At 36.0% G+C, this 14,111-nt stretch overlaps 1 protein-coding gene across 2 annotated transcripts in view; it reads left to right on the top strand.

Annotated features, from left to right (window-relative positions):
- LOC145671283 (dipeptidase 1-like) overlaps positions 1 to 14,111 on the top strand; it is a 357,577-nt gene that overhangs the window by 137,089 nt on the left and 206,377 nt on the right. For both annotated transcript variants that reach the window (XM_081740234.1, XM_081740243.1), the window contains one exon: positions 4,064 to 4,220. In XM_081740234.1, the coding sequence (XP_081596360.1) occupies positions 4,064 to 4,220 (157 nt within the window). The remainder of the gene's footprint in view (positions 1 to 4,063; positions 4,221 to 14,111) is intronic.

The following is a 14,111-nucleotide window of genomic DNA, read 5'->3' as shown; positions in this document are numbered from 1 at the left end:
TTAAGGAGGGTATATGTGCGGATTTGTTTGGTATATGCGGCGCGCTGGATTATAATCCGCTGTGTGAGCCTCTCTTTCATAGATTGCCAGCAGATGGTCCACAGGTGGGTAGATGCGTCGAGGAGAGGTAGGCATCTGATCTAAAAGGTCTGCAACGATCGGATGAGCGTTTGTAATGTGTTGCAGGATATAACGGGTTCGAAGACGATAAATGTGAGGAAGGAGAAACGGCATTGTAGTTTGTGAATAGACAAGGGCTCTTGGTGTGCGGGGTGGCAGGGAAAAGGCGATGCGAATAGCTCGGCGTTCCAATATCTCAAGGCGGTCATAGTAATATTTATTAGCCGAGAGCCAGGCGAGATATCCATATGTGATTGCGGGGCGAACAAATACCTTATACGTATAAAGCAGTAGGTTGGAATTTAAGCCCCATGTGGTGCCCTTTAAACGGCTCAGTAAATACAATCGTTTGCGGATGTTGTGCTCCAAGATTCGTAAGTGACTGCGCCAGGTCATATGGCTATCGAAAGTCACGCCGAGGTATTTAATATTAGTGCTGAGAGGTATGGTGGAGCCCATGACAGTGATGTGTAAGCGGTCCGGATTCCTTGAGTGACAGTATTTATGTTTTTTAGGCCCGAAGAGCGTCATTTGCGTTTTGGTTGGATTTATCTTGAGCTTCCATTTTAGACACCAGGCAAGTAGAGCATCTATGGCAGTTTGTAGCTGTGTGGTGATACGATCCACGGACGATCCCAGGGCAAGATACGCCGTGTCATCAGCATATTGAAAAGCATGTATAGGTGAAGGTGGGAGAGGCATATCTGAAACATAGAGGATATATAAGAGGGGGGATAAAACCGACCCCTGAGGTACGCCAGCCTTTAAGGGGAAGGCAGTAGATTGGGCGCTATTAATCTGTATGAAAGCATGCCTTTGAGACAAGAAGTTGGAAATAAGGCGGACATATGGAAGAGGTAGAAGCTTTTGTAGTTTATAAAGCAAACCCTCATGCCATACCGTATCAAAAGCCCGTTCAATGTCAAAGGAGATCAGGACCGCAGGAAGATGTTTATTAAAATGATTGGCGCGTGGCAAAGAAAAATGTATATACAAACTCACAAAGTTTCATTCCCGTGTTAATACGTCTGCGTAGTTTGTCGCTTGCAGCACGCTAAAGGAATGACGATTTCACGCTATGAGTTTTGCAACATTTTTTAGGTAGCACTTCCAATACTGTTCGTCGTCCTTGTCCCTAATCTGTATAGTTTGGGATGAATGACTTACTTAAAAGGTAAAATGCCACCTATATTGCAATAAAAACATCTCCTATGGCCAAAAATGTATTTTCTTTATTTCTGGTTTGTGTGTGCACTTCTAACTAGTAATTTAATCATTTTATGTAATTTAGTAGTATCGGTACTATGTAATATTGATACTTTTTTTGTGATGCTACGTTAGTCTCACACGGCCCCAGATAGACTGATACCCAGAATAGGTTTAATGGTTGTGTGAGAGCAACACGTCACCGCGCAAATTTTAGTCGATTGTTGTCCGGATTTTCGCGGGAAAATGCGAACGCATCAGTAACGAGCTTAGTATAACGGCAACTTCTGAACGTTTTGTTGTACTTTTATTCCACCTCGCCTTAGTTTAGAGTGACTTGAATAATACTTAAGCCTTTGAGTAATGTGGAAACCACGATCTATTCTTGCCACTTTGGCTAAAGCCACGGGAGACACGTTGGATTCACTATTCCACGGGCCAAGGATGTTTCTCGTACTGTCAGACCGATTACTAGACACTGTAATAGGTTTTAATGTAAAAAGTGGCACCTATTGCAGTAATGTAAAAAGTAAAAAGTGGCACTTTAATGTAAAAAGTCATCACAGCCATAAGCTAAAACATGAGGTAATGTGAGGCCAACTTAGTACCACGTGGCCGTAAGGAAATGTCTTATGTGAGACCAACGTGGCACGTATGCGGCACTTAACCCGTTAAACTGTCTTTGACATAACTGCAAAGGAAGAAGTCCAATGCAGTTATGTCTAGATGACCACGATACACGTCCTTGTCTTATTCAAGAATCTCGAAAGTGTAATGTACAATGTGGTAGACTTCCATCTTTCCGAAAACTTATCTGTTCCAACAATCCAGATAAAATCCACCCATTTCTTAAATTCTATCCAGATATTTCCTAAAAGAAAGAAAACAAAAAAAAAAAAAACTTATTATGAGAGTCAGCTATACGAGATTTTTCGATTTGAATTCTTCTTCTCTGCTCTTTCTTTCTCCAAAAAAAAATCTAAGTACTTTTGATCACATTTTTCGTACATTACCTGATCCGATCATTATCCGATCATCTTTCCGGAATTATGGAAAATAGTCACATTTGGAAAACACACATACTGTAAACTTTCATTTGCCTTACCTATGCAACGAAAAATTTCGATCGTAAAAACAAAAGTACAATAAGAATTACCTGTCACGAAAGTCTTTACTAACAGGGCTTTTCACAAATATGAGTACAAGTATGTTCCCAGACGTGTTAGAAAGAAAAACACTGTGGAGCAGGAAATTCACAAAAACAGAGCGCTCGTATCAACTATCGTGACGTAGGGCAAAAGTAAGTCGTTGTTATTTTGTTGCGATTTTTCAATCTTACCAGCACGAAATTACTTTTATCAGAGAGAGATAATCGATTTACCTGATCGGACCAGTTATGTTTAATTTAAAGTTGTTCTTTATTCAAATCTACGAACTGTTTTTCTACTGATTAAATGCTAATTAGTCTTAGACATAAATGCGTATAGTGGTTAGTATCCTTTTAGTCAAGATAAAATTGGTAGTATATGTGAAAGAAAAGAAATTCAAAATATATGTTTGTTACAAAAGATTTCTATATCGTTATTACATATATGCAGACATGATACTATCAAATATCAAATATTAAGTGAGCTCAAGAAGTCTGCAAAGTATTACAATATTAATTCATTAATCAATGATAAATTCTGCTTTAAGAGCTGTTATCATTGAGGCCTTAGCAGGAGACTGCCAGAAGAAATAACTTCTTCAAAGAGACTTGATTATTCAAAAGGTTTAGAACTTACATTTAACGTTAGGAGGTCTCTCTCTCAGCTCGATGTTAACCATCATCGTCGAAGCTTCAAAGTCCAATTGCAAGTCGCAAGATAACGAAAGAGATTGAATGAATGATTCCTCCATAGTTCCAATTTTTCAAACTTTTATACTAGTTTGAGAGAGTGAAAATGTGACAAACAGCTTGTACGTAATCAGTTTCTGTAACTTATTTTCGTTGTGGGTTTTTCTTTGAAAGTTGTTTGTCTTGTGACGTCTAACGTTATTTTCTTCAATACAACACTAATGAAATTATACACTTAATTATACACTCATATACAAAGTTTTTTTTTGTGTGTTTAATATTTCAATAATTAATTAAACATAACAGTTAGATGTTTTGAGACGAAAAATTAGTTTTGATTATTTTTTTTTAAATCTGGAAACAGAATTTTGTTTCAAGCTTTTCTTTTTACACATTCTTTAAAAATTGTTCGATTACAAAATTTTATTTAATTATTTTTTTTCTGAAGTCTGAAATATAGTTCTGAATTTTAAAATGTGAAAATTCTGTTTCTGAAAGTTTCGTGCTGATCAGAATGAGATCACTAGTTACATTTTTCGTGACACAAAATAGTTCTGAAATTTTCTGAAATTCGTTTTTTAAAAAATTCAACCGGAAAAATATAAATTTTTGAACAAAATTTCAGATTTCAGAAATTCCATATACTGATATATAGGGCATTTTTAGTTAAGCCATTAGCATGGATTTTTTTAGCATACAGATCTAAATATGGTCAAGTACCGTGGCAAGAAACCAGAAAATGTTAAAAAGATGACATAGTTTGCCATTATATACAGTAGTCTATAGAGATATACTGTGTGTAGTTAGACATTGGAAGATTAACCATTTACATTCAGCATGTATTTTTTTGCTACGCTTCTGTTCCAACAATTATTTCTTCTTCTCTCCATCTTTCTTAAGGCACAACGATTTGCCTTGGAACATCCGAAAATTTCTCCGAAACCAGATACGAGATTTCCGATTTGGGGAGGATTTAAGGCAAGCAGATCCCTGGGCAAGAAGTTCCTGGTCTCACACAGATCTCTATAGACTGAAACAAGGGATGGTTGGTGCTCAGGTAAGGAATAAACATATATCTAAGAAAAGTCTGAAAAAAATGATTTTACAAGTCGTACTTTTAAGCATTAAAATTATCTATTTATAAATAATGGAAAACATATAGAACTTTATTTGTTTATGTTTGGTGACCTTGGTTAATATCGTGGCCATATGGCACAAACTCCGTAGTTTAAGGTGTAATCTGAGCCAACGATATGCATTTAAATTTCAATAATCCCCCACCGGGATTAGAAGTAGGGACCTCATGCATTGAAGTCGCGAGTATTAGTCAGTGGACTAGGGGAAGAAGGCTCTTATAGAACAATTCCCATAGTTTTTCTGTCGAAAGGTATCGGAACAAAACAGGCAATAGGTTTCATAAAATTGTTTCTTGATGTGTAATTAGCCTCCAAAGAATGTATTTTACTTCTGTTCCTATCCCTCTATTGGGAAGGAGAAGAGTTGATTTTACCACATCCGTTTTGATATTAGTTGAGTTGATTTTGAGTTTAACGTCCTTTCAGCAGCGAGGCTATATGAAACGGGACCTACTGATTAACGTGGATTCCAAACCACATGAGCTCCCGCCGGGAATCGAACTCGGGTCTCCCACACCAAAGGCGCTGTTTTGATATTGTATCTTCATGCTGAGACATTGCCAGAAATGTTATTGAGACTTCCAAAATATACTACGGATAAACGTACAATGTAATATAGAAAGGCTATAGGCATCAGTTCATTCTTATATTTTTTGCTGAATTTGTATACACTTCTTTCAAGTATCTCTTAAGCTGCATCCGAAGCCGAAGCTACGCCAAAAAGTGTGTTTCGAAGCTCATGAGCATCTTTTACACGAGCGGAGTGACTTATTTGTTCTTCTGTCACCGAGATTTGTGGGGAAGATTCCAGTCAACTTTAATTCCATAGTCCATCCCTTGTCTTCCTGGACGTTGACAAGGTGTGACAGTCTGGAATGATTTATAGGATGTATCCTAAACAATTCGCAGTAGCCTTTATCAACCTACTATCTACTAGGGATGGTACCGAGATCAAGATGGACGTTTGTAAATCCGGACAAGTCCGAGACTTGACATATCGAGACTTAGTCGAGACGAGAGGAAGATCAAGACAAACAGTTGGAATTTGACACAATACCAAGACGAGACTAAGCCCACTCTTAAAAGTCTCGATCTCGTCTCAAATATTGCCAAAAAATACTGGAATTATCAGGACTCACCATTTGTGCTCTGTTAAGTTCCATACAAGATGATGAAACAATTTCCATTGAGTAGGCATAGTTATGAGCGTATAAATGGGACAATATAATGCAAGTGCCACCTCTGATCACGTGATATATCGAAAGTATTGTAAACAACACACAACTTTGAGTTGGAATTCAATATATATTATTCTATTTCCAGTCATTCTAATTACTCAAAGAACATGTTGGCAACATACTCCGAAACGTAATTTTGTAAAGCAAATACATGAAGTTTCAATTTCCCAAAAATATTTTTCCATACAATTCAGCAATTAATCAAGAACATGTTTAAAAATTCTTGTTGTTTTACTACAACTGCTCATATAAGCAACGATACAGACTTAACTTTAACTCCTTCCTTGAACAATAGGAATTATAGCCTAAGTCTTTCCGTCAAAATGGCCTAACTATGGCCTTATTTGTTCCATTCGGAATCGTTATTCCCCTTACATCCATGAGTCTTTTTCACTAAAGGAGTGGGAATTACAGTCAAATTTTTATTTTTATTTATTCATTTTAAGGGTGTGTTTCGTAACATGGAAAACTTATCGTCCTATCACTTCTAGAAAATAAAAGTTGTCCACGGTTAAAACTCAAGATCTTTAAACTGCAGAACAGTAGGAAGAGGCACTTTGGAATAGGATATTGAAAATCAAGGATGGGGAAAGAATATCAAATTAAACCAATGAAATACGAAAGAGCTAGTAACCAATATTTTACATTTAAAATATATAATAAAATGTATATTAATACCTAGTATTTTTTTTTAAAAAAAACAAGTATTTTTACTTAGCAGTAACAAACAAACATTCGCTTTCTCTTCTTTATCTCTGCACGGACTGTAGTTTGAGGTACAATCCTAATATTTGTTGTGAAATTACGAACTTTGAACTGCGGAAATGCTCAGTACTACAGAGTGTAACTACTGTATAGCAACTGAGAGAGCTACACTGTTAAAATTTATATTATTATTATTATTATTATTATTATTATTATTATTATTATTATTATTATTATTATTATTATTATTATTATTATTATTATTATTATTAAAAAACTCAACCAAGTGGTTCCCAATGTAGTGACGATCAGTAAAGTATGTCGACGGTCAAAAAAGTTTGGAAAGCAATGTTATAATTTACCTATAATTCAAAATTATTTTTCCTGATTGTAGAATTGTAAAGAGGAACTTCACTTCTGCTTATTTAAATAAACATTAATAATAAAATAGTTACGTTGATTGTTACACAGGCGTTTCCACGTCCCTACAGAGAAATGAAAAGGTAGCCTGTGTGGCGTAGATAAAACGTAGGTTATATGCGTAAATCGTGTAGTTTTTGAATTAACGAATTATTCTATGTAACATTATGCATCAAACGTACAACTAAAAACGTGTATTTTATAGTTTTTTTCCGTATAAATTTTATAGTTTTTTCCGTATAAGTGTTCCATCTATAAGTACTTTCCGTATAAGTGTTCCATCTATAAGCACTTTCCATATAAGTGTTCCATCTATAAGTACTCTCCGTATAAGTGTCCCATCTATAAGCACTTTCCGTATAAGTGTTCCATCTATAAGTACTTTCCGTATAAGTGTTCCATCTATAAGTACTTTCCGTATAAGTGTTCCATCTATAAGCACTTTCCGTATAAGTGTTCCATCTATAAGTACTTTCCGTATAAGTGTTCCATCTATAAGTACTTTCCGTATAAGTGTTCCATCTATAAGCACTTTCCGTATAAGTGTTCCATCTATAAGTACATTCCGCATAAGTGTTCCATCTATAAGTACTCTCCGTATTAGTGTTCCATCTATAAGTATTCTCTGTATGAAAGAAAGAACTGTATGTAGGCGGTCAGGATATCATATACAGATAGACGCCCATAATATATTACTGTTGTATGTAACATACGTATTTGTATGTAATATATGGAAGACTGATAGATTTCAAACATCATACAGCGACATACGAGTACATCATAGCAGAAAAAAGTCAGTACGTACCGGTATGTAGCATATGAATAACGTATGTTACGTACAGATTTCAGTAGTAAACATAAGGATTCCTTATATTTGTACAATATACCGCTTTCCGGATAACGCATTTTTCTCAGTGCATGGAATAAGGAAACGCATCTTCACGTTTACTCTATAACATAGTTATTGTGCATCTTTAGTGCAGTAGTTACAGTTCAGAACAGATACCCGAAGGTAGAAGGTACGTTCTCTAGTTGGGTTGAACCTAAGTATAATACGAGTTTATACTTCCATGATCTGTCCATTGGCAAGGAAGCACGGTGGCTCAGTGGTAGAGTGCTGACCTTTAGTGCGTGGGGTCACTGGTTCGATCTCCGACCAAGCAGTCTGTGGTGAGCAGCATCGTGTCCGTGGGTTTTCTCGGAGTACCCCCTTTCCCTACCACATTATTATTCTACCTGTTCTACCACAATTATTCATTTGCCTTAATCACCTGTCTTCTTTAGCCTAAAGGGACATAAACGTGGGACGTTAAACTCAAAGATTTCGGTATTGACAAAAGCTGATGTGCATTAAAATAATGTGCGTTATTTTCTGTAGTGAACACATCAGGCCAAAAAGAATGTAACGCATAATAAATGAAAAAAAACGTAAAATTTGAATTTAGATCCGATTAAGTACTCTCTTACCAGGTCCGATACCAGCCACAGAGCTTTGGGGAAAGCATGGATATGTTAGGGGGGGGGGGCAAGTCATTAAAAGTTATCCTACAAATTGTTTTTTGTAAAAATAATAGCATTTTGTATTGAGGTCTGGAGGGGCCACGAAAAGTTTAGGGGGGCAGGCCCCTCGTAGCCCCCCTCTGGTTGCGGGTCTGTCTCTTACTCTATCAACTTCGTTATGTAGTACTTATGTGGAATTATTGATTCAACATGAAGGGTACAAAATACTGAAAATAGTATTGGGATTCTCGGTTAATTGATTAGAGCTTAATTGTATAGCAAATACTAAGACTATATGAGGCTATATATTGCTTGAAGTAGGGTTTGGATCTGTAGTCGGTTTTTAGCCCATTCTTGATATGACTACTAAGAACTAAACCTGTGAACACGTACATATAAAGCACAAGCGTTTGCCACTTACGTTAGCTATGAAAGGGTACGCAATCTACAGTAATTCTTCAGTCAGGAGTGAAGTGAAAAAATGAAAAGTGCAACAAAAATGCAAGTTATAAGATGATACTACGAATCACATAATTTATTTCGATACTATCGAGACAGGACCGATACGACATCGAGACTATCTAGACAACCCTCAAAACCTAAATCGAGATAGTTATTTGTCAATCACGACGAGACTGGGACTGTATAAAGTCTCGTCTCGTCTCATCTTTTACGTACACATCTCTACCATGTAGTATTAATTTTCCGAGACGTTCAGTTGAAAGAAAAAGTGGCATCATCATCTCATCACAGCCTGAGTTCCGCAAGGTTCCTGCCTCTAACCGAGATCATCTATACGCAGGGGAATCAGAGCGAAGCGCAACTCTCTGACACCGCTTTTGAGGTAGAAGTGAGACTTCCATATAGAGTATGACAAAAAAAATTGCTTTTTTTTCTTTATTTAAAGGAAGATGAAGCAAAAAATTAAAACGTAGATTTAGCTTACAATAGAGCTGTTGAAAGATATGTTTAAAGTGTTTGTTGAAAAGTAAACAGAAAATTAATTAAGTTAATTAGGGTGTTTGCCTTCATTTTGTTCGTATCTACTCAACTGATTATCTTCATTTTATTTTCTTCTGCAAAAGAAATTATTTTTTTTCTTTTCTTTATGAGAAAAAAGAAAGGGTTTTCTGTCATGAGAAATAATTAGTACACACTCTACTTATAACTAAATAAACATTCATCATTTGTTTTCAGCAGGGGCGGATCCAGGGGGTCGATCGGGGCGATCACTCCCCCAGAAAAGGAAACTTTTTTATTTTATACAGGGTTTCTACTGGTCAGGGAAATGAGAGAAGAATGGGAAATTTTATAAAATATATTTTTTCTAACATTAATTGTACACCAATTTCAGCCTAGCCAACCATTATAATACCTATTTATGGGAAGTAAGTGGAATGTACATTTGAACAATTAATTACTATTTGTCTCTATAGAATAAATGTTCTCATATATAAATATTCATCGTTAATTATTCCTTATTTATATGTCAACGACATCCGACACTTGTTTTGAAAGTCTGGGAATTTCCTGCCAAAGGTCAGGGAAAGTCAGGGAGAAGTCAGGGAAATGGATTTCTCCATATCAGGGGGTACCCTGAAATAAAAGCCATCCCAGAGTTTGGAACTCTTAAAAATAGCTCTAAGTATCAGTATTACAACCCAATGCCCCCCTCCAAGAAGTCCGTCCTGGATCCGCCCCTAGTTTTCCGTTTTGTGTTTATGCTTATATTGTGCTTTTTTGATTCTCTTATCTCCGTCTTTCTTAGTCTAAAGAGCTTAATCGTGCGACATTAAACTGAAATATTCTATCTTTTTTTTTTATTCGAATCCCGGAGTTCTCTTATGATTCTAGAATTAGCCGGTTCCTTACGCTGTTTGTTCTTTAAAAACTGGTTTAAACCAATGATCCTTTTTCCAGTTTTCTGCATTATTTGTAAGATTTCATTTTCACCATTGCTTTCGTTATAAGTAGGTAAGTAGATAAGTAAGTAAGTAGTAGTAATAGTAATATAAAAAATGGTATAATTTTATTTAACTACTAGTTTTCTTTCTTTACGTCATCATGCAACACTTTCACTGCAATTTATCTCATAATACACAGTACGTCAGTTTAAAAAGTATACATTGCAATATATATTGTAAACATTGCAAGAAAAAGTACACACTGCAACATATGCACACAAGAAACACAAAGTCACAAAGAGGACCCTTCATACCCTCCGTACACTCCGCCCTAAAAAGATTGGTTATAAAAGAGAACATAGACAGAAAACATCAGTCATCAGCTAAGCGCATCCTACCTATCTCTCCAAGCTGCTCTGGGCGGGAGAAACTGCCCTACCTTACCTTTGCGCTGCATCGGGTAAGAGGTTCCTTACGCATTTCGCGCTGCACTGGGCAAAAAGTATTATCCCACATCTGCATTGCTTCGAGTAAAAAGTTCCTAATCAACAATAGTAAACCTTCGCGCTGCTATGGGAAAAAGGTCCAACTTATAAAAAAAAGTAGACATTAGTTATATATAATCTAATGTATAAACTGTATAAAAACTTTAATAATGAAAAAAGGTTATCGCATAAGACATTAAGGCTTAAATTATAATATATCACGATAAATTATCGTATGGTTGCCAAGCCTAGTTATACAGACGTAGAAAGACAGAGCTCCTGATGGCTAAAGGGTTAGCGTACGCGCCTTTGGCGCAGGGGACCCGGGTTCGATTCCCGGCGGCGTTAAACTGTATAGTTGAGAGGCATATGTAATTCCGTGGGATTTTTGAATGAAGCAATTATATGAATGGTGGCGATTGATAGGTAATAAGCTATAGAATCATGTACTACCGGGTGTTTTGTCTCAAAGTGTGGCCGAGGCGATGTATAACGTCATACTTCTAAGATGGGCGCTAACGCTGACATACATGTCATTTTAACGCTCTACAGGCTAAAGTTCTCAACCGATTTTCATGGGAGGTGGCTAATTTTGTTTCTTATGGCTGCTGCAGGTGCCTTTTGCATAGATATTTGCCAAATAAATAGCTTCACTACTTCAAAAATTAACAAAACCATCAAAATTGTTGAAAACTAAATCAATTTTTCGAACTTTAATGAGTATACCGACTAAACTAGAGAATGGGTTTTAATGAGTGTCTCATTTTTCTTCATGGCTATTATGTATGCATATTGTATAGATATTTGCCAAATAGATAATTTTATTGATTTACAAATTTAATAAAAAGTCGGAAAAATTGATTTAAAATTGAGTTTTTTTTAGAGATATGCAGTCAAATATTGACAATGAAAGTGGTGTGAGGTATAAAATGTTAACAAATCATTAACCCGATAAATAAGGAAAATTAAACAATTTTCATGTTGTTGTGGACAACTTCCATATTACCGTTAATAAAAGGTACGCGTCCTAATTAAACAAAAGTGAAAATTACTAAAATGTTGGGTTGTAAAAACAAAACAAATAGTAAAATACTTTAAATACGCAAACAAATCCTTACACAATTGTTTGGAAAGGAAATTAATTATAGAAATTCGACTTACGAGTCATCATCTGAGTCCGACAGTTCCAATTGATTGTCATTTTCACTGTTGGCACAATGTTCTTCTTCTGTCCCACATTTCTACAGTTCTGACATCTAAGTGATTGAGCACGGTTTTGCAATTGACACTATTGACAGCACATCGTCCTTTGACACAACCGCAACATACAAACTTTAAAATAACTCTTGGAGCGCATGGTACGTGACTCATGATAGGAAAATATTCATGTCCCCTCTTTTCCTATCAAAACGTAGATGGTCAGATCCAGATGTGGAAGATTAGCCCGTCGCCGCTCCATCACTTGAAAGTAAGTTCTTAAGAGGCCTCATCACTGGGAAATTAAAATACCGCTAATTTTACAGTAATTATGTGATATCTTCAAATAGATAAAAGATAATCGAAAAGTGGAACAAGACGTCCCTAGACAATATTATTTTGCGTGACATACCGTTATCACGACTCATTTATCTGCTTTCAGTTTCTAGCTATTTAGAAAATCGGCATTTATTTTCGCGTTTCTAAATAACTGCATACGGAAAGCTACTAGGTGACTCGTGATAATGGTACCTCATGCAAAATAACATCGTCTACTGAGGTCTTGATGCACTTTTCGATTATCTTTTATCTATTTGAAGATTTCACATAATTATTGTAAAATTAGCAGTATTTTAATTTCGCAGTGATAGGGACTCTTAAGATGTGTTGATGTAAAACTGGCTTAGTTGACCGCAAATATTCACTTTGAACGTCTTTTGTGGGTAAACAGACACCACTAGAGCTTACCAGTGTCTGAAAATTGTTTACCTTGTAAATACATGCGACAAAGGAACCTTTGTATTAATTTTTCATCTTCAGATGTAAAACTTTCTGGGCAGCCTAATCTATCAAATGGCTCTAGAACGTTTTCTTTAGAAGAGTCAAAAACTTTCCACAAAGGTTGTTTTCCTCTGTTCTTGAAGCAACCTTCTGTGCCAATGCTGGTGTTTCCAGAGTTCATCCGAATTTTTCCAGAATTTTTTGCCTACCTATCCATCGCCACCAATCATGTAATTGTTTCATTTAAAATTCCCACGGACTTCGTTATATTTACACATGCCACAACACACTAGTGTAGGTCCACGTCTCATATTGCCTCGCTGCTGAAAGGGACGGTAAACTGAAAATCAAATCAAATAAACTTACAAGGACGACTATATTTGGGTGAACACTTCCAATACAAGAAATATATAATTGACAAAACCATTCGTATACACATTAACCTTAAAGTCGTTTTATAGTGTGAGTACTCACGTCGTCGTAAGATACAATTGACTCCTTAATTAGACAGTGTGCACTAACCGACCTAGGACAAACATTACGCACAATGACCTCGTTTACTTTCGCCAGCTGCATTGACTTGCAAAACGTGTAAAATGGGTAATGATCACGAAAGAATAAGTTGTAAAAAAACACTCTTATTGTACAGTTGTACAATGAAACATTCAAATTCCGCCCAAACTTCCTACATATGAAAACGAACAACATTCTCACATGCAAATACCAATGTAAACTCTACTATTCTTGAAGTTATGTCAAATCAATGGTGTGGGTTTGTATGCGGGACAAACAAACCAGTAAATATACAATCTTTGTCCAGAAAATTCGGTGAATGACATGATACTACTCACAGTCGTCAAAGTGCGCCGCCGCAGAATTCTGCGCTTGACAGATCAAGATGTATCTGAACAAGTTCCCAAATGGAACTTAACTACCAGCAATGAGTCCGAAATTACCCTCAACAAAGATTATTACTTCGAAAGACAGTAGCTAACTGCTGTTTCAGGTAAAACAATAATCCATAAGAAATATGGACACATTCACCGCACTTTCTGAACAGAGATTGTATAAATATTTGTATTTATTTGTTAACATTATCATTTCAATGGTAACTTACGGTTGTTAAAAATTTCAGGTGAGTGTCGCTTAGCCCTACAATCTAATAACTTATTTTCTGTTAAGAAACATGTGAACTTAAGTCAAAACTCAGATATAATACCGTCTATAAGCCAACCTTATCTGAAATTTGTGGTATGTAAGTGGTTCCGAACCTTTTTTGACTGACGAAACATTTACTAGGCGTTCCCGACATTGCGACATACTTATTTAACTTTTTGTTAATAAAATAAGTGATTTGACTATAAATTTCTATAAAAATAGCGATCATAACGTACTGAACATTCTTGCCGCTAAAGGCGTTGACTGGTCAATTCTGTCTCAAAATTGGCTAATTAATTATTAAATGTTTCATAATGCTTAAATTTTAAAATTGTGCAAAACACCTTATAGGAGTGCGCGACATACCGGTTGGGAACCACCGGCTTAAGCTAATATCAGGGCATTTTCTTTTTACGAACATATTT

This window comes from Thermobia domestica, chromosome 2, assembly GCF_964235325.1.
Source record: "Thermobia domestica chromosome 2, izTheDome1.hap1.1, whole genome shotgun sequence".
Taxonomy (NCBI): domain Eukaryota; kingdom Metazoa; phylum Arthropoda; class Insecta; order Zygentoma; family Lepismatidae; genus Thermobia; species Thermobia domestica.
Note: the sequence above shows the minus strand (reverse complement) of the source record. Positions and strands in the feature narration are given on the sequence as shown.